At 43.1% G+C, this 20,789-nt stretch overlaps 2 protein-coding genes across 5 annotated transcripts; both read right to left on the bottom strand.

Annotated features, from left to right (window-relative positions):
• Positions 1–848: 848 nt before the first annotated feature.
• LOC125509659 (probable serine protease EDA2) lies at positions 849–5,574 on the bottom strand. 3 transcript variants are annotated; one of them, XR_007284182.1, is made up of 13 exons: positions 5,305–5,573; positions 4,915–5,196; positions 4,637–4,822; positions 4,375–4,491; positions 4,160–4,213; positions 4,004–4,075; positions 3,544–3,649; positions 3,285–3,381; positions 2,741–2,835; positions 2,108–2,202; positions 1,904–1,987; positions 1,397–1,499; positions 849–1,155 (listed from the first exon to the last, which is right to left on the bottom strand). XR_007284182.1 is itself a non-coding variant. In XM_048674686.1 (13 exons), the coding sequence occupies exons 1-13, from the start codon at positions 5,494–5,496 to the stop codon at positions 1,146–1,148; spliced, it is 1,473 nt and encodes a 490-aa protein (XP_048530643.1). In that variant the 5' UTR covers positions 5,497–5,573; the 3' UTR covers positions 849–1,145. The 3 variants fall into 3 exon arrangements, 2 of the variants coding, with proteins under 2 accessions (XP_048530643.1, XP_048530634.1); XM_048674686.1 differs by having other exon boundaries at positions 2,128–2,202; XM_048674677.1 differs by having other exon boundaries at positions 1,117–1,499; positions 2,128–2,202; positions 5,305–5,574.
• Positions 5,575–7,650: 2,076 nt separating this feature from the next.
• Positions 7,651–13,014, bottom strand: LOC125509674 (probable serine protease EDA2). 2 transcript variants are annotated; one of them, XM_048674705.1, is made up of 14 exons: positions 12,708–13,014; positions 11,954–12,079; positions 11,683–11,838; positions 11,328–11,510; positions 11,115–11,231; positions 10,267–10,320; positions 10,116–10,187; positions 9,781–9,886; positions 9,533–9,629; positions 9,291–9,385; positions 8,584–8,658; positions 8,347–8,430; positions 8,133–8,231; positions 7,651–7,938 (listed from the first exon to the last, which is right to left on the bottom strand). In XM_048674705.1, exons 1-14 carry the CDS (start codon positions 12,912–12,914, stop codon positions 7,781–7,783), a joined length of 1,629 nt encoding a protein of 542 aa, XP_048530662.1. In that variant the 5' UTR covers positions 12,915–13,014; the 3' UTR covers positions 7,651–7,780. The 2 variants fall into 2 exon arrangements, with proteins under 2 accessions (XP_048530662.1, XP_048530658.1); XM_048674701.1 differs by having other exon boundaries at positions 7,651–7,958; positions 12,708–13,013.
• Between the last annotated feature and the right edge of the window lie 7,775 nt (positions 13,015–20,789).

Raw genomic sequence — 20,789 nt, forward strand, 5'->3', positions numbered from 1 at the left:
GTGCTGCATTAGAAAACAGGTAGCTCCCTCTGTTCCTAAATATAAGTTTTTAGGCATTTCAAATAGACTACAATATACAGATGTATGTAGACATATTTTAGAGTGTAGATTCACTCATTTTGCTACGTATTTTTTAGGCATTTCAAATAGACTACAATATATGAATGTATGTAGACATATTTTAGAGTGTAGATTCACTCATTTTGCTACGTATGTAGTCACTTGTTGAAATCTCAGCGCTGCATTTTTTTCGTTCAGTTCTGGTCGCTAGCGATATGGGCCGGCCCAGTCAGGAGACACTCTGTGCGTCCCGTCGGCATTCTGCCGCAAAGAGCGGCAGATAGGACCTCCCCACAAGCCGTGCCAGTGAGCGCTGAGTACTACTACTAATAGCCGTTTATATATGAGGGCCGTTTTAACTCCAGGGAGCATATGCTTTTGGATGAACAATAAATTCAAAATAAATAGTAAATAAATTTAAAAATTCTGCTTTTTGTGTGTAGATATTCATGTTAGTCTAACAAACCTGCTTGCCAATTTTCATGCAAAACAGGATAATAGTGCTTTGTCAGTGAAAAATAAATAAAAAAATAGTGTAACATTTAGCGTTCATTTTTTTTTCTTTTCAAGCACGTCAAAAAAACTTTTTGCACTAAAAAATTGCAGGTTGCATTTGGGTGTGACAATGAACACATATAATTTTTTTGACATCTGTGAAAAGCATATTTTACGGGCAGGAGCATATGCTCCCAAGAGCCGAATTGGATTTCTGCAGAAATCTATTTTTCTTTTTACTAATAGCCGTTAAGAAATAGGAGTAACATGTACTAACAACAAAGGAAATAGCCTTGGTTTGAAGAACCCCCTACCTTTATTCTTAAAAGCCTCATGAACGATGTATATGATTATTTGAACTCGACAAAGTTGCCATGATGGCTCTAGTCGGCAGCAGTACAAACATAACTTTCTATCGTTTGTGATAATCCAAACAAACCTGCGCGCAATCGCATCCAGGCCGGGGACTGGCTGCTCAATCCGCATATGGTTCACTCGGTCTGCAGCATAACGATGTCGCAAACTTGCAATCGGTCCTTCCTCTACACACTGCTTCTTTTACTCCTAAACAGGTGCGAGTCATCGTCACCTCACCACGCCCTGCATGCAGAGAGTACAAGGATCAAAGCCTGATGGCGTAAGAACTGGACTGCATTGGAAATTCAGAAATGTAGCCGCCCACAGGACGTGGCAGCAGAGCTGCAGTTTTGATACAGAAAGCTAACGGTGGCTGCTGCCACTTGGAAGGCGAGCGACCTCCCTCAACCATAGAGGTGTGAAGGGCAGCTCATGATCACTGCACAGTTTTGCCATCGAATGGCTAGGCGTCCCAGAGCCTGACCTTGTTGGTTCATGGCATTGTGATAGCCACAGGTCGATGTGCTTGACGATCTGCTTCCTTACTGTGTTCACAGCTTCTGGGGACGTGCAGTTTGAAGAGTCACCTAACGAAGATAATGTGCAATATATCAGAACTTTCCCTGAATTTGATGATGAGTCAAAGGCTTCAGATAAGCTACTACTCCCTCCGTTCCAAATTACTCGTCGCAGAAATGGATGTATCTAGAACTAAAATACATCTAGATACATCCATACATGCGACAAGTAATTCGAAACAGAGGGAGTACATTGTAGGAAAAATAATCATCAATTACTCCCTCCGGTCCATATTAATTGTGGATCGGAGGGAGTACTATTTTTGGTTCTCAAGAAAATGAAGGCACTACAACTAATTTTGAGAAGAGTTATGTTGTACTCCCTCTGTAAAGAAATATAAGATCATTTAGATCACGGGAGTACTCTATATTCTCATAATAAGCTTTGCAGGAAACCAAGTTTTGCAATCCACCTTCAATCCTGAAAGGAAGCTGGGGACATCCTCTCAAATCAGTGCCATGTCCGCAGTTGCTACATTTGATTATGTATGATGGCACTGCACATGTTGTATTCCCACTGTTAGTACACACACCAAAGCGCGAGAAATCATTCCAGAGGTGTATAGTAAATGCCCTAAAGAGCAAGGCTATTGAGACATGAAATAGCCAGAATGTACTTAGAAATTTAAAGGCTCACTGTCTTCCGATGAATTCTGTTTGGAGGCATGACGCCATGGATCTTGAGAGCCATTTGTAAACACAATTTTAGAAGCTGCACATGTGTAATGCAAAATTAGGAAGAAAGCAAATTGGACCATCACCATCAATAATTTATAAATCACAAAAGTTGCAATCCATTACAGCGCTACACTCCTAAGTGCTTGGTACCGCCACTTTCTCGAAAAAAGAAGTTGCAATCCATAAAATTAAAATCAGAGAAGCCATAGTATGCTCATGGTTACTTGGTAGGCACACAAATGCAACAATTAAGATACACAAAAGGGTCAATTGATGTAGTAATGCGGCTGTGTCACCAGCTACATGAATAAGAGCATGGTAAGGGTGCCAACTGGACTGCCGATGTCATTTTACAAGCACATATACCTTAACTATCGCAAGTAACTTGATTTACTAAATACTCCCTCCGTCCGAAAATACTTGTCATCAAAATGAATAAAAGGGGATGTATCTAGATGTATTTCAGTTCTAGATACACCTCTTTTTGTCCATTTTGATGACAAGTTTTTCCGGACGGAGGGAGTAGGGGACATTGTAAAGTAAACATGGGGAAAATAAAGTGAAAGACGAACCAGCAATACTTGTGCCTCCATAATATAAGTTTGTCATGAACACATCAGGATAAACTCCTTCTCCATAAACATTTTTACACAGGTCCAAATTGTACCTAGAGGAACACAAAAGCAAAGCAATCATAAGAAATACTAACTAGTTTATAATATACCTGATTTCAGAAACATAAGCAACAGATAGTTGTAAAACATATCCAGGATATATGCCATGCAGTGCATTAAGAGAGTATTAAAGAAAAACTACAGTCTGAAAAAATATGCTGACACTACTTCAATCCCTTGTGTAGGTCTGCCTGGCTTTTCCAGACTTTTTTTTGGAGGGGGGGGGGGGGGGGGGGGGGGGTCGTTTTTTAGTGAATTTTGGGGGCTAGTTTTTGGGCACTGAGTTTTGGGGATCAATGAGAGATGCCCTTAGGTTAGCCTTTCTCTTTCTCACCATCTCAGCAGGAAGCAATTTTGGCTTTTGGGACCCTTTCAAAGACAATTCAGGTAGAGAATCTTCCCCTCCCCAGTACATACAGAGGAAAAAAGCATGGCGCAGTACCTTGTATTAAGCTGCGCAGAACGAACACTATCATTTTTGGGTGCGACTTGAAAATAGGCAACTTCACTGCAAACTTGGAACCACCAAAGTCTAGAACCTAAAAAAATAATGGAAAAGGTAAATTAACAGTAAATATTTCAGCCATGTCTGTCAGTAACAAACAAGAAATGCCATGGTGTTTCACTTGATGGTCTTCAATGTCAGTACAGTTTCTAATCCACACCAAAAGAAAACAAGTAGAGCCATCATTTAAACATACTAGAATCATCGGGAGTTGTTTCCTTCAAATACTCTTGATCATAAGAAGATACTGTAGTCCCCAATTTTTTAATGAAGTAATCTTTCACAAAGTGAGCATATGTTTCCTGCAAAGTCAGTACATCGAATTTTATAAATCCATGTGCATATCCACAAAAAGTTGCTAGAATAGTGAAAATGGATCAGCAAGGAAACTAGAATAGTCACAAATTCGCTAAATGGAGAATAAGAAATAGTCACATGCCGATTACGTGTGAAATTTAAAATGTTTGAATCACCATCACCCAGATGAGAGTACATCAGCTTTAATAGTTGCCATGTGCCTCTCGCTGGTCAGTGGCTCTTAGATAGTATTTACTCTCATTTCTAGAAAGCTTTTCACGAAGCCTAAGAAACCAAGCAAACCAGAGGTGCTCATGTATGATTAGTTGATTACAAAACGAAGGTATTTAGTTACTCACCACCAAACTTTCCCCCTTTTTCTTCGCATTAGATAGAGGAGAGCACAAGGCATCAGGATTCCCATACTGGAACTGCAAAATATCATAGGTTCTCAGTAAACCCAAAAAATATGTCAGTGCGATAGTAGAGCAGCACTACAAATTGACTGTTCATACTGTTGTGGCTGCTGCATCTGCCAGAAGAAAGAGGAAGTCGCCGTCATTTTTCAACTGCATGTACAGGAAACAAATCGGCAGCGAGGTGAAGATTGTGAAGTTACTGAACACTAGTTGATTTGGCCACATGAAGTTTGCAGTCAACTGTCATGTTCCAAAGTAAAACTGCACCTACTAAATCACACTGACAATACCACAAGGTGACAAGGGATTACCGAATCTGCTCCGAACAAGGCCTTCACAGAGTGGCTATCCAACCGAAGCTGTTCGTCGACAAGTCTAGTTATTTCCTGAAGGGCGGCTTTGCACTGAGGGCCAGCCGACTCTCCGACCTGCGTAAAGGCAAGCACGCAGAAACTTGAATTGAGCCCAATATAGATTATTAGAACAGACAGCAATACACTAGTACAGCAGCAGGGGTTTAATCTAATCCATCCCACAGAATCATGACGTGTCTCCATGGCAGTGTGTGCAAACCTGCTTGTCGAAATCAGTGAAGTTGTACACAGCAAGAACCACCCCGGAGCTCGCGAGGCTTCCGCATGTCAGGTGAGGGAACTTGAGCCTGAACCAGGCGCTGAGAGCCCCGGAGTAGGAGACCCCGAAGACAAACCACGGATTGTCGAACCCCGCGCTCCGGTTGTACTGAGAATTCAGTTTTTCCTACGAATCCCAGAGTCAAAAAAACAAGATGCTGTTCAGAACAGAGAATGCGTATTCTGTAACTCTGTCAGCGCGTGCGTGACCTGGCCGACCTGGTAATACTGGCGGAAGACGGCGAGGTCGAAGAGCGCCTGCTTGGACGACAGGAACCTGAGGTTGTCGGTGGTGAGGCTGTCGAACGGGGAGCTCTTGCCGTAGTACCGGTGCTCCGGCGTCACCACCGCGGCGCCGAACTTCTTGGCGATGACGGCGAGGTAGTCGTTGGGGAGGCCGTCGCAGGAGGACTCGCCGCAGATGCGCAGGAACACCGGGCCGGTGGGGTCGTCGTGGTAGTCCAGGAACTCGAAGTAGCGCTGATTGAATTGGCGGTGGTCCTGCGGGCAAGATCGTACATGGCGCCCATGGATCACACGGACGGAATTCTTAGGCAGGGAGCTATTTACGTGTCGCGCATAATTCCAGGGGTGTAAAAGAGAACTTACGGTGGGGGAGAAGTGGTCGAGGCGCTGGCTCAACCAGCGCTCCTCCCGCGTCAGGTATCTGCTCGGGGCGGCCGAGAGCTCGTCGCCGGCGGTCATCGGGCGGTGGCTGAACCCGAGCGGCTCGGCGCCGCGCAGGAGGAGCAGGAGGAAGGAGGCGCCGAGGAGGGAGGCGAACCCAGCGCGGGACACCATTTTTTTCCGGCTGCTAGACTCTCCTTCCCTTCCCACTGTCGAGTGTTTGTTTTGGAGCGCGGCCGCGCCGGTAGCCGATTGACTAGTCTCAGTGGCACGCACAAATACGAAGCAAAAAAAAAGAATCAGCTAAAGCATTTAAATTTAAATGCTTTTCTATTGTCCATTTAAACGTGGAGGCTGGGGCGTCGCTTTTTTTGCCCGATGCGACGTGAACTAGAGGCTGTCGCCGTCCATACAGAGATAATTTTCCCAACATATCACCTCGGTGCTCGGTCCCGACTTATGGATAGTAGTTCAATATGAACCGGAGTGCATATGTTTTTTAGAATATCTTATAATTCGAAACCGAGGGAGTACGTCGCAGCCGGTGCACCGTGCACGGGAAGAATGCCAAGTTGTTTATCAGTTAGTACTAGTGAGAAAGCAATCGCAAGACATGCCCGAGTACAGATCGCCAACCTTTTTGGATGATTCAACTTGTTGCAAAGCGCGCCATGCTCTGGCGACTGCCCACTGGCATAGGGAGTGAAGTCTATTTTAAATCTTGAATTCATATGGCTAGTTGGGATCAAATTCTAATCTTTCAATCCCTGAAATCTGTACCCTGTACTTATAGATCCCGGTCTATTTTAACCCTGAATCCAGTTATGCCAGTTTGGTGTGCTGGGAAAATATTGATCCCGGCCAGGATTATTCTCTTCTCTCATTGAGTACATGGGTCCACTTGTCATATTCATCTTCTGCTCATTCTCTTCATCTCTCTCTGTAGGAATCACAATGCTCAGGCACAGCCAGCCGGTGTCCACGGCAACGGGGAGCAGGGAGTGGTGCATGTCCTCGTGAGTGTGCAACGGCAAGGGAGCGCCTCCTGCCAGCCTCCCTCGACATGGCCGCACCGCCTTGCCTCGCCATGCGCCAGGCCATGGACAAGAGAATTCGGGGGTGTTCCACCGTCAGCCCCTCCTTTCTGTTGGAGTTAAAGATGGCATAACCCGGCGTTGATGCGTGTCTTGGGTCCGTTGACTAACTAGGTCAAGTAGCAACCTAGTGCACGTCCCAGTGGATTGACAAAAGGAGATCGTGCTACTAGGAATCAAGGATCAAGGCAGCCGGAGTTAGTGCTAGCTTTGTACTACGTTGCCGCCGGCCAGGAGAAGCTTCGTCGTCGTCGTCGTCACACCGTCGCCGTGGCCATGCAGCTCGTGTGGCACCATGTAAGCACACAGGACGTTAGTGTTGCTATCATTCATCCATCTGCGCCGGCCAGTCGTGGTGCTTGCTGCTTGGCGAGGTGAAGCTCTAGCTCTTCATCGCCATCTTCTCCTCCGCGAGGAGGATGAGGAGCCAGCGAGTGCGGCACTCGGCCAAACCCAACACGACTCGCTCGCCGTGCCCCGCCGTCTCTCCGCCGTTAGCAGCACGCGGGCTGGCTTGGAGGGGAGGAGCAGCACACGCCAATGGCAGGGCGGATGCCGTTTAGGAACACGAAAACTGCAACGGTTGTTCTACGGGACGGCAGAAGGCCTGGGCGCGACCATCGACGGGCTGCTGCAGGCGTTCGCGTACAGCGAGTTGTCCGGCTCCAGTGCACAGGGGCGGCAGTTCAACTGCTTCGTCTGCCTCAACAAGTTCGCCGCTAACCAACTCCTGCGCCGTTCTGCGGCCGCCCGTTCCACCATTTTAGGAGAGAGAGGAGAGGAATTGTGGATAAGGTGGAGACTGAAGAACGGAAATGACATGTGGGCCAGTGTTGTAAATGAGAGTACAAATTAAACCCGGTCGGGATCTAGTGCGCCAAACAGGTTCAAGGTTGAAATAGACCAAGATCAGTGAGTAGAGGGTACCAACTTCAGGGATTGAAAGGTTAAGGTTTAATTTAGACGAGTTGTATGAATTCAAGGTTTAAAATAGACTTCACTCCTGGCATAGGCATGCCTAGGGAGGTGTGCCCGCAATCTCAAAAAGAAGAAGAAAAATGGGAGGTGTGCCCAAACTCCTTTGGAGGCCTTTGCAAAAAAAAAAAAAAGCTCCTTTGGAGGCGAAGAGGAACGATGCACTCATACCAGGTGCTCTCATGGTCGTATATTCTCAGAAGGTGCTCCCGTGGTCATATACTGTACGTATTCAGGTATTTTCAGAGTCTCAGCAGCATCCAGCAAGTTTTTTTTTTTGACATCAGCAGCATCCAGCAAGTTTAGTGCACAATTCGGTTACATGTAGCACATATCATGGTATTCTCTGCACGTATACATCCCTGACCATATAAGGTACACAAGTAGTCTCATATCTGCACCCCCCAGTAGTAAGATTTCATGGCCGCCAATCGCCTAGTTGTTTCGTCTGCCTGTATTATTCGTGTTTCGTGTAAATAACAGCAATATCGTGCGCGTTCGCCTGCAGAGGTGATCAGTAGGTGGCTATGCTCCATCTGCTCCCCCGCTTCGTCACCGCGCCGTGTCCTGAAATGCGAGGGCAGACCAATGATGCCACAGACAAAAGAAACTGAATGCCAACTGAATTGCAGGTGTGCAAAAGCGCGGGGTGAACATGTAGACACGTTAGCTAGACAATGCTACGAATTGTTCAAAAGAACTGGTCCAATGATATTATTGCTGTACAGCCCAAATTCTGACCTTGGTCTTGGCACTCTGACAACCACAGGTCGATGTGATCGACGATCTGCTTCCTTACTTTGTTCACTGCTTCTGGAGATGAGCATTTGGATGAATCACCTGGCGAACAAAAAATGCAGACAGTTCACACTTGTATTCAGTTGCAAACAAAAAGAACCTACATAGTTGATGTAATTCAATTGCAAATAAAAAAATGTTGAAAGATCGGATCTACCTCCAATATTTGAGGGTGCTTGAGGGCATCCGGAGATATCAGTGCAATGCCCACAGTTGCTGCACTCAATTAAGTATGATGGCACTGCAGATATTGAAAAACTTCTATAGTAAGCATGCTAATGTCATTAACAAAAATCTCTTCAACCTTGTTCATAGTGAAAGTATAGTTTGTGCTCTTAAAAGTTAGAACGATGGAAACGCTCACAAAATGGTACGAAGTACTACAGATCCTTACGTTCTTCCGATGATTTCTCCTTGGAAGCATGGCGCCATGGGTCTTGAGAGCCATTTGCAAAAACAATTTTAGAACCTGCAGGGAGGCAATATATATATTAGGAAATACAGGGATCTCTGACTAGCAGTATAACGTTTAACTCTACCACTGGAATCTTTACTTCAAATCTGAAATAATAATTAGCTCAAATCATTACGCATAATTGGATATCCACAATATACGTTCATACACCATGCTATTTCTATCACATGTAAAGCTTCATATGGCAGCAAAAAAGGGCTGTCAACACTGCAGATACGAGGCCGCTGAACTTTTTGTATTCTACTCCCTCCGTCCGAAAAAGCTTGTCCATCGAATGGATGTATCGAGCACCAAGTTAGTGCTAGATACATCCATTCGAGCGACAAACTTGGGACAAGCTTTTTCGGACGGAGGGAGTATGTACCTATGTTAACTAATCCTTACCTGACATACTTACCTGCATAACCCATCTTAAGCACACCAGACAATAGGATTTTGTTAATGATGGTGCATTGATGGTGAAAACAAAAAAGGTAGCAGCAAATTTGTAATGTGTATTCACCAAGATTCAAGGTAAAGGGAAGCAAAATGGCGGAGGCATATTTCACAGTTAAATAGAGAGATAGAAAGGAAGTTAAAATCGTAACAGGCAGCAGGACTGAAGCTAAATTACTCAAAGGGCCCACCTGCAATTCTTGTGCCTCCATAGTATAAGTTTGTCATGGACACATCAGGATAAACTCCTTCCCCAAAAACATTTTTGCACAAGTCTAAATGATACCTACGGACAAAAGAATCACAAGGACACACAAGTGAATCCAGAGTCTAGAAATGTAATCACATTACAGAAAAAGAGAAGATCATGGAAGGCAAAGGAAATGGTGCTTGGTAAGAAACATGAAATGTAAGGAAAGGTATATTTAGTAACCTTGTATCAATCTTTGCAGAACGGACGCTATCATTTTTTGGCGCCACTTGGAAATATGCAACCTCACTGCAAACTTGATACCACCACAATCGATATGCTACATAAAATCAAATTTCAACAGTTAAATGCATGGTCAGTTATATAATATCTGGACAGTATTAACACTGTCTAATATATATGCACAACATCCATTAAGAGCTCTCCAAGAATGATATCTCATAATACTGAATGTCAGAGTAAGGATTTACAAGATTCAGCAGGGGTTGTGTTCTTCAAATAGTTCTGATCATATGATGCAACTGGTGCCCTAAATGTCCCAACATAATAGTCGTTCACGTAATGAGCAAATGCTTCCTGCACAGAAGAAAGTGTTAGCAAATACCAGATTTGCTGGAAAGTTATGGTAGCACGAGTTAAATAAGAGTCAAGGTCTACAGTGAAGTATTCATGTTATGCGCTTTTGGAAAAATAAAGATCTTGGCGAATTGGTCCCTATATTCTTGATAGCAGTTATCCGCAGGGTATATTCCTCAATTACTAACAGGAATATGCATTGTTCTTTTCAAAAGACCATGCAACTTACCACCAAATCCGTACCATTCTTCTTTGCTTCAACTAGTGGGGAGCACAAAACATCAGGGTTGCCATATTGGAACTGCAAATGGTATAGGTTTTCAACACAACAATCATTTCTGATAAAACAATACAGTTGCAAAAATCGGCATTAAGCATACCGCAATAGCTGCAGCGTCTGCTAGTAGGTAAAGGAAGTCACCATCATTTTCTAACTGCAAGTGTCCAAACAAATTGATGGATAAGTATAGAATCGTACATACACTACTAGGTAATGTCACGAAATTTCATGCCATCCAAAAGGGAACGCTATAGAACCTGTCAGCAACCATTGGTAGCGCACAAATAGTTTAAACTATTATGTTTACAAGCTCCATAGACATGACAATTCAATTCAAAATTTTGTTCAAAGAAAATATAGAAGAAATATGAGTAGCAATAGGTCAGATAGGTCAAGAGATATAAAAAAACAGTCAAAGGCTTGCATGCTCAATAAGAGTCCTACAAATGTTTACTGGATTGGTAATACTTGTAGCACCTTTGTGGAAAAGACCAGACTCTTTAGATTATGACATTATCACCAAAGAAGTTGCATAGTAAGGGAAACATCAATGATTTTTATAGAGGGCTAGAGAGCTTGTCCTTATTATCACCGTATCGGTTGTTTTTAGGCCCTTTCTTTTTTTTCCGATCTTTGTGCTATGACTTTGCTCCGTTTGCGAGCTGTAAGACCTTTATGATGATACTTCCTGCATTTTTAATAAAAGGGCCGCATGCATCATCATGATGCAGAGGCCGGGGGTATACCTCCATTTCCAAAAAAAAAAGAATCATGATTGTTAGAACCATTGTCAATTTTTGTCCTTTCAAGTTTTTGCATAACAAAACAATGGCAAAGGCCACTTGGTGACGGCAAACTCCTAAATGAGCTGAAATCTTTGTATATCACATGGGATTGATAAGTTGTCAAAGAAAAGTAAATACACTTCATGTCGCACAAAAGGACTACCATTTTTGCTCCAAACAGTTCTTTAACCGAGTTGTGGCCAGACTGAAGTTGTCCATCAACAAGTCTTGTTACTTCTTGAAGTGCTCCTTTGCATTCTGGACCAGCTGACTCCCCAATCTCCAGAGGCATAAATTATACAGAAATGTAAAACTTCAGGTACAGGCCAAAGTGCCGTAACTTTAATAACATAACAGGACCTGTGCCAGAACCAACCTGTTTGTCGAAGTCAGTAAAGTTGTAAACAGCAAGAACAACCCCTGAACTTGCAAGACTTCCACATGTTAAGTGAGGAAATTTCAATCTGAACCAAGCACTGAGAGCTCCAGAGTACGACCCTCCAAACACAAACCAAGAATTGTCTGCTCCTGAGCGATTATACTTGGCATTTAATGTTTCCTTCAAATGACAGAAAGAATAACTCAGTTACGAAAAACATTTGTTTGGACATGGGCGATGCAAACTATTACAAGGAATAGGAACATGTGTATTCCACGGGGCGCTAGGTCAATATATAGTACATGCACAGGTGTTGTATAAGGACGCCAAAACAAATATAGCAAATGCACACCTGATAATACTGGCGGAAAACAGCCAGGTCTGATAAAGCCTGCTTTGATGACAAGAACCTTAGATTTTCTGTCGTCAAATCCTCAAAAGGGGAACTCTTCCCATAGTATCGATGCTCGGGAGAAACCAAAGCAGCGCCAAACTTCTTGGCCATCACCTACGTACACAATCCAACCCACAAGTATGTTATCAATAACAGATGGAGTTACTGCATGAAATGTGAACAGTACAAATCATGCCTAGAGCATGCAGCAATGCAATAATAAACTCACAGCTAAGTAGTTGTTAGAAATCCCACTGCATGAAGCTTCTCCACATATATTTAAGAAGACCGGGCCATTTGGAGCTCGGTGGTAATCGAGAAATTCGTAGTACCGCTGCTTGAATTGCCGATGATCCTGCACAGTAAAAAAGATAAATATTTCGGGGCTAGTGCACACAAAAAACTATAACTGAACAATCCTCACCATGCAACATAGTAGTATTTGGGACTACATGAGTCAGATGTGAAACAGGGAATTACAAATAACCATGTGCTTTGTTGTACAGTAATTCATGTGTCACTAAAGCCGCTGTTGACAGTGTAGTGCAGTGAGCCCACAGGATCACAAATTCCACATAGATCTGAGTCGACAGAAAAACCTACACGATCCACCGAGCTTACAGGGGTGACACTGGCAAGCAAACAAGAGGCATCTGTCCTCAACACTGATCTGTTTTTATTATTCGATGCATTTTGAGACATTCATTGTTCATTACTCTGGTTCATTGTCGCATAACTGATGTGAGCCTTCAATCAAGAGTAAACGGCATTACCAGTAATGGACGTGGCTCACGCAGAATTCGTACAAAATTCTAGCGTTTTTTCGGCATTATCGACTGCACAAATTTATCTAGTTCTTCTAGTGTCCACAGCCGACTCTTGGAAATTCACCCAAACAGATAAAAGGACACATGGCTGAACAGAAATCCCCACAGCGCGGGGCAACTGGCTGAAGGGACAGAGAAGCGGAGGGGGTACTTAACGGTGGGGGAGAAGTGGTCGAGGGTTTGGCTCATCCAGTGCTCCTCCTGCGTCAGGAACCTGCCTGGGGCGGAGCCCAGGAGCCCGGCCTCCGGCGGCGGCCGCCAGAGGCTGACAGCCTCGGCGCCGCGCGCGAGGAGTAGGGGTAGCAGCAGGAGCGGAACGACGACGAGGCGGGCGGTGGCGCCGGCGGTAATTCCGGCTCCCATCGCCGGTTAGCTGAAGCGGAGCGCGCGTGGAACTGGATGCAGGCGAGGCAAATCTGGCACCTGAGTCTTCTCGATTCTTAGTAGCAGCCGTACGTTTTCGTTTTTCTTTTATAAAGACGGAAATGAGTAACGGCTTATTCTGCGCGTTGTTGTTTTTCTTGGAAAGAATAATAATGAACCGCAATATTTGGGAGACGACAGTTTTGGTGTAGATGGATAGCAGCTTATTCTGTGTGTTGCCGTTTTTCTTAGAAGAATAATAATGGACCGCAATATCTAAAGAATGTTAACTCCAGGGAATTTTCCGCCGAATCTTTTGTTCCTTCATGAACGAGCAATTTTTTTCGGAAATGTTAACGCCCACATGCGTGGGCGTTTGCACATCGCCCACACGCCTCCATCACCACTCATTTTGCCACGTATGAATAGATGATTTTTGGCAGAGTTTTTTTTGGTTTTCGGCTTAAAAATGTTGTATCTCCTAAATAAAAAAGCGAACTAAAACTCCGGTTTCACCATTAAATCCGTCTCGACGAGATCTTCAAAACTAGACCTCATGTTGATATGTTTCGACGAAATTTTTTTTTGCCAGAAATTGCCACGATGTTTACACTGCAGTTGCCATAGGGCTTAAACTAAAGTTGCCATGTGGCAATTTTAGTTTGTAGATCATGGCAATTTTAGTATTTTGATGATGGCAACTCCAGTACTTTGACCATGAAAATTATTTTTTGTATGAACCATGGCAATTTTACGTGCATGTATCATGGCAATTTTAGTTTATGGTTCATGGCAAGTCTAGTTTCTTAATTCCCCGTTTTATAAATGTCAAAATTTACTTTTAAATATAGAAGAAAATAGCTGAAACATATCATGGCAACTTCAGTGTAAACATCATGGCAATTCATATGCAATAGACATGGCAACTTTTAATCCAAAAGAAATTTCATCAAAATATATCAACATGGGATCTAGTTTCGAAGATCTCATCGCGAGGGATTTAATGGTGAAAACGGATTTTTAATCGGATTTTTCGTTTAAGAGATAAAACATTTTAAAAACTGAAAATCCAAAAAGATTCCTACATACATGCATGCGATGACGTGGCAATCTGTTTACATTAGAGACGTGTGGTGCGTCTCCCTTCCTGCCACACGTGTGGCAGTTAGCACGACCCAATTTTTTTAGGCTAACCACACACTTTATTTGTTGATCAACACTATTTTGAGGAACACATATTAGATCAGAGGGCTGCAGGAGCCAGAGATGACCACCTATCGCAAGATTAAGTGTGTGTCTAGCGAGGCTATGTGCCTTAAATTTTTTTATTTTTTTGCAGGGGCTATGTGCTTCGGTATTCGAGGCCCTTTCTTCAAGCACGAAAGAGCAAGAGTGAAACTCCAAAGACATGATCTGAATTTCTCATATAATATGGTCATGTCTCCCTCTATTGTCTTTCTTATGTTTGCAACGATTTCTTGCAATCCGAACTGATAACAAGTTGAGTTTGCATCAAATCACTCGCGAAGGCTAAAGCTTCATTGCACGCTAAGGCCTCGAGAGTTGCCGGATTAGTCACATCATCAAAAACTCTGGCGAAGGTCCTCAAGTATAAACCATCGTTGTTTCTGTAGACCACACTAATCGCTCCAAGCTTGGTGTTTTCTGAAAGGGCAGCGCTTTGCGCCGGCGCGCCGGCCCAATTTTTCGGCCGGTCAGCCCAGATCCGTTCGATTTGCATGCGCGCAGCCGTCAGATCTCTTCTCCTCCTCCCCGCACCCCATCTTCAACCTCCCGCACGGAAGAAAGGGAAAGGAAGGACCGAAGGAGGGCACCGCCCCGCACACGCTGCCCCCTCGCCTCGCCTCGCCTCCTCATCTCCTCTCACCGCCGGTTGTCCCTCGTCGCCGACCCCCACCGTCGGTCGCCGACGAGATCCGTCATGGTCGGATACCCGCCAAGCTCTTGGCCATGGCTGACACGGAGCCTCCGTTGGCAGCGGTTGAAGCTCCCCGCCCCACGGTTGTAGCATCTGATGCGCCACCCCCACCCCGTCCATCCTTGCCGTCGAGCTCGTCGCAGGGTGCATGATGCAGGCACCGCAGTCGTCTTCTTCCCTGAGTAACCAAATTCCACATGTCGCCGTTGTAGCAAAACAGCCCGACGTTTGTAGCTTTTTAGAATCCTCGATGTAGCAAAAAAAAACAAGCGACTCCACTTCGCCCAGTACCACTCCCTTGATGTAGCAAATCAAATCGCAGGTTCCAGCTTCTATAGATGCTGATTCCAGCAATTCTGCTTGCTGGTTGAAACCTTTTTGTGCTGCTCGTCGGAGTGCCATGGATGCAGCTCCGCCTCACCGATGATTGGTTTCAGCAAAAAACAGAGATGCCCCGTGGTAGCATTTTCCCGTGTCAGTCGTAGCAAATGAAGACAACGGTTGCAGCAAAAAAATCCATCGGCGCCGCCATTGTAGCAAAAATGTTAATCGGATGTAGCAAAACACATCGCCAATGGTAGCAAAAAACGAGGATGTTGCAACAAAAATGTCGTCCTCGTCGTCGCCGGTCACACCATAGTCGTAAAAAAGCACCATGGCCGCATGAATGGATGTAGCAAAAGGCACAGACGGGAGTAGCAAAAAATTGATGCGGTTGTAGCTTTTATCTCAATGGTTGAAGCTTTTCCCCTCTACGGTGGAAGCTTTTCTGTAAACGATTGAAACTTTTTTCGTTTTGAGCAGCGCCTGGGTGAAATATTCCTCTCTCGTTCGGTTGAAACTTTTTTCATCAAAGGTTGTAGCATTTTATGTCAACGGTTGTAGCATTCGGCCATGGCAATGACTGCTTGCAGCTTTTCATATATCTGGTTGAAGCTTTTTTCACCTCGTTTGAAGCTTTTTGTTAGTGGTTGTAGCATAAGCGCGTGCAGCAGGTTCTGCAATGCCTCCGCCACCGTCCAGTCGAGGGTCACCGGAGTTGCAGGGTTCTTCGGAAGGAAGCGGAGGTGATTTCTTCGGCGGCTTGCTTTGGCCACTCGCTGAAGGTAGGGGATGAATGAGTGGATGAGAAGAGTCTGTACGGGATGTCGGTTCCAACAAAAAAACTCATAGGTTGTAGCCAAAAATGATGCCGGTTCCGGCACCCGAGGTCTTACTGGTTCCAGCATGGGTGGGCGTTTGTTCTAGCACGCGGCGTCAACGGCCATGGCGGAGCCTCGCCTCTGTCGCACATCACCAAGGTCGCCGCGGCTCTCCGTCGTCATGAAGCAAAAAGAAGAGATGGGATCGAGAGACGAAGAAAGCAGAGACACTCGCGTGAAAGGATAAGGCTAGCGAGACGCGGGCGTGGGCCAGCCAGCCCACATGGGCCGTGGTCATGGCACCCCCTGCATAAAAAGGATCCAGCACGATCTGATTCTTGCGCGCCCGACTCGCACGTGACCGGCCGAAACGCTCGGCCGGCGCACTGCAGGGAAACGTTTCCCTTTCTGAAACCGCCCCATCAACTCTTAATTTTGCAAACCCCATGGAAGGCAGAACCCAACGGCTGCCGAAGACTTATAGGAGCTGGTTTCCTGGATGTATCGATCAACAAAACCATGAGTACCGGTGGGGCCTAGGAATTCTTGTTCATGAATTTTATTTCATCGTGCATGCTATGGCCACGAAGAGCAAATGTCTTTGTAAAAGTTGTTCAGCGCGACCGCAAAATCTGGCCCAAAAAACGGTTAGGCCCATTCAGGGTCTTTTATAATAAAAATGCCAACAACAAAAACATAATTTATCAAGCCCAAAAAAATGTCATATCAAGGAACAAGAAAAAAAAGTGGGACAAACATATAAATAGTGAGTTTACCATGATCATGATTTCATATGCACGAATAAAAAAAGCACATAGAAATTGCCATGACACAATAAAAAAATATATATGTAATATAATATAAAATTGGCATGTTGCATACAAATAAGAATTTGTTGTGGTACGAAAATAACAGTTGCCATGGTATATACAATAAATTTTCCATGGTACAAAATACAAAATACATACACATGCTTGAAAATTGTCCAGGGCTGTTATCTTTGCATCCTACCGCAAACTGTTCCACTGCAATGAAGCTCTCGAGGCAGAACTGCAAGCCATGTTGGAAGGGCTGAAGCTGATGATAGAGCATTCTCAAGCCACTATCGTAATTCAGTCTGATTGTGCGGTGGCTCTTAAGATGCTCGGGGATGGTTCATTGAACAGATCAGCGTATGGGCACTTGGTTCAGAGATCAAAAGGTTTTTGAATGATAGGGTGATTATTCCTGTTAAAATTCTTCAAGAACAGAATAGGGTTGCACATTGTTTAGCTAATTTTGGTAGATGTGGGGATAGCACAGCCTGTTGGTTGGGTCATCCACCCCCATGCATTAGCAAGCTAGTTGCTGAAGATTGTAACTCTATTACTCTGGAATAAAATACCCTATGATTCTTCGCAAAAAAAAACATGCAGAATTGAAATTTTGCCATGGTCTATGGCAACTTTCATACAGAATGTTCTATAGATCATGGAAACTTAGTAAAGAAGTTAGTATATGTAATTAAGATTCTTTTGTTATATTAAATATGGAAAATTGTTGGAAATTTTGTAATCATGAAATGGCAACTTGTTGGAAAAAGATTAACTTATCACATGACAAATAAAAAATTTATAGAGGAAGGAAAATTTGCATTTTTTTAAAAGACGTAGTGGAATTTGCCATGGTACACTAGAAAACATACAAAAGATAATGTACTTTTAGTTGTTGTGACATCCGAATTTAAGTTGACATGGCAACAAGTTTTTAGTTTTCGATGATAATGATGCAAAAATTGAGATGTTATAGAAACAAAGAAAATTGCCATGATGGAAATAATAAATGACATAACATTAAAAATAAAATTGACGTGCTCTCAACAAGAAATTGGCAAAGGAGGATTGTAAGAACATTGTGATTGAGTAATACAATTTTCTCCCACGCAAAAAAAGGAATTGGCTATGTTCTACATTTTCTTTGTTATAACATAAAAATCGGAGATGGAAAATTTCCAACATCAAAATGATAAACTGCCATAATGTAGCATGCAAATGTCTCAGAAGTTATTTGAAAAACCCTATGTTTTCCATGTGTCTCTTATAACAATTTTGTAAAATGTGCCAAGATATAGGAAACACGATTTCCTAAATTTACCATGTGACTGGACATAAATTTTCTAAAATTGCCATGAGGTACAAAACAAAATTTCCTACATTTGTCTGTGACCATTACAATATTTCTCTAAAATTGACATGATTTATGGACAGAAAAATGTTATAAATTTGCAATGAGAAAGTATTTAAAAAACTACAGTACCATGGGACCAGTAGAAAACCATTTTAAAACTTTGCGGATGTGAGAAAATCATGCGTTCGCCATGTGACCATCATAATAAAATGTGGCGTGATATAGGGAACACACTTTCCTAAATTTGACATGTCATTTTTTTTAATTGCCATGATGTACAAAACAGAAATTCATGCATTTGACATGTGACCATTACAATATATCCCTAGAATTGCCATGATTTAAGGACACTGCAAATGTGGCGTTCGCCATGAGAAAGTAGAAAGCAAACAAAATCTAAAGTGCCATGTGACCAGTAGATTTAAAAAAATCATGTGTTATGAGAAAAAAAATCATGTATCACAGCAAGCTCGATCAGATCCGGATGATAGAAGATGACCATGTCAACAACAAACATGAATATGCTGGAAATGGCGTGACACATGGTGAGACAGCCAGAGATGGCGGCTCATTGCAGCACGTAATTTAGCACATCGATCACAATGGTGAGGAGCATGGGGGATATGGAATCCCCGTGATGCAGACCGCGTGTGTGAAGAACTAGCGAGCCTGGGTTGCCATTGATCTGCACACGTGTGGACGCCGAGGAAAGGACGATGGAGATCCATCCACGCCATCTCATTCCAAAAACCAAGTGTTGCAAAGACTCAAGAAGGAATGGCCAAGATAAACAGTCGAACACACGCACAATGTTGAGCTTCAGAAGGATACGCGTGGCCTTGAGGTGGTGTAATTGACATGCCGTTTGTTGGACAAGTAGAAAGTTGTCATGATCTTCCGACGATGAACCCATTTTGATTTGTGGAGACAATCTCGCTAGTCTAGGATCAAGGTGTAGTGATAGAGCTTTGGTCGCAAGTTTCACAAAAGAGGTGAATCAAACTTATCGGTCTTGTAGTTAAAAGGAGACTATGCATCATGATTTTCTTGGTAGCAGGGCGATAAAGGATTAATTGAGTTTCTAAAATCCCCTTCCATCAAGGGCAAATAATTTTTAAAAGGTTGCACATAAATATGTCTTTATCGTTGGCAACATGTGCGCAAGAATTTGGATGTGAGGTCATCCGGGCCAGGAGCCTTGCCTGATGGGTTCTTGCAAGTGCTTGGCAATTTTTCACTCTATCCATGTTCATACAATGTCCATACGGAAAATTATTGTGTTTTTTCTGTTCTCCAGTATTGGCAAGTTGTATACCTTTTTTCTTAAATGCCCACAATGAACAAATTCTTGAATCTTCAAATTTTAATACGACAATTTTAGATACAAGTTGTATGGAGAAATCACACTTTTTCTGGCTTTATTTTTCATTCATTTTTCATGTGGACACTTTGTTTTAGAACTACATCTATATAATAGCCATGGCAACGTAATATGTTATCTGCTGCTTTTCTACAAGGGTATGACATATACCACTGCCTCTCTTTCTGCTAGTGCTATCCTATAGATAAATTTGCTTAACATCATGCCTTGTTAAGAACTAAAATGAGAGTGAGTTTTGCTGCACGAAAGAGTAGATTAATTCTACAGAGAATGTTGGCATTCTTCACTTTTTTTTGGGTTTGTAATCACCATTGATAGCACATGGCAAAACTATTCAGAAATGTATATGCCATTTTTCTCCCACACATGGCAAATTCATGTTTTTGTGCTTGTACAATGTGCTTGTTCAATTCACAATGTCATATAGCTGCATGTATGCCATGGCAAATTTCTGTTTTTGCCATGGGGAATACAACCATCGCAAATACTCAAGTTAGCTCGTGACAAATCTGTTACCTTTTAGGGCGACAACTTTTTGTCCATGGCAAATTGTTCAAAAAAAATTGCTATGGCAAATTTATGTTTTTGCCATGGGAAAAAGAACCATGGCAAATACTCATCTTTTTGTCCATGCAAAATTGTTCAATATTTTTTGCCATGGCAAATAGTCAAGTTAGCTCATGGGGCAAATTTGTTAATGTTTTAGCAAGACAACTTTTTTGTCCATGGCAAATTGTTCAAAAAAAATTATGGCAAGTTCCTGTTTTTGCCATGGAAAAAACAAACCATGGGCAAATACTCTAGTTAGCTCACAACAAATCTGTTATTAATTAGTGAAAACTTTTGACCATTGCAAATTTTTCAAATTTGGCCATGGCAAATTTATGACGTTTTTTTGTTTCTTTACATACGATGGCAAAAATTATCTTTGTTATGGGTCCCATGAAGTTTTCAACAGCGTTTATGTTCTCTTTATACATTCAATAATTAGATCTTATGCCCATTTTCATGGTCATGGCAAATTACTTTGGTCCACCATGGCAAGTTTTGAATTCATGGCCAAACATGTTACTGTTAGCACAGGTCTCCAAGTAGCGCGCAATGCGTACCCTCACAGTGCGCATGTCCTATGTATGGGCCGGCCCATGCTAGTGTTTTCCACACCGGTTCTTGGAAGGTTCTAGAACCTTCCCTAAACCGGTTTTTTATTCGGTTTTTTCTTTTTCATTTTTCATTTTCCTTTTTTC

Source organism: Triticum urartu, chromosome 1, assembly GCF_003073215.2.
Source record: "Triticum urartu cultivar G1812 chromosome 1, Tu2.1, whole genome shotgun sequence".
In the NCBI taxonomy this organism is placed as follows: domain Eukaryota; kingdom Viridiplantae; phylum Streptophyta; class Magnoliopsida; order Poales; family Poaceae; genus Triticum; species Triticum urartu.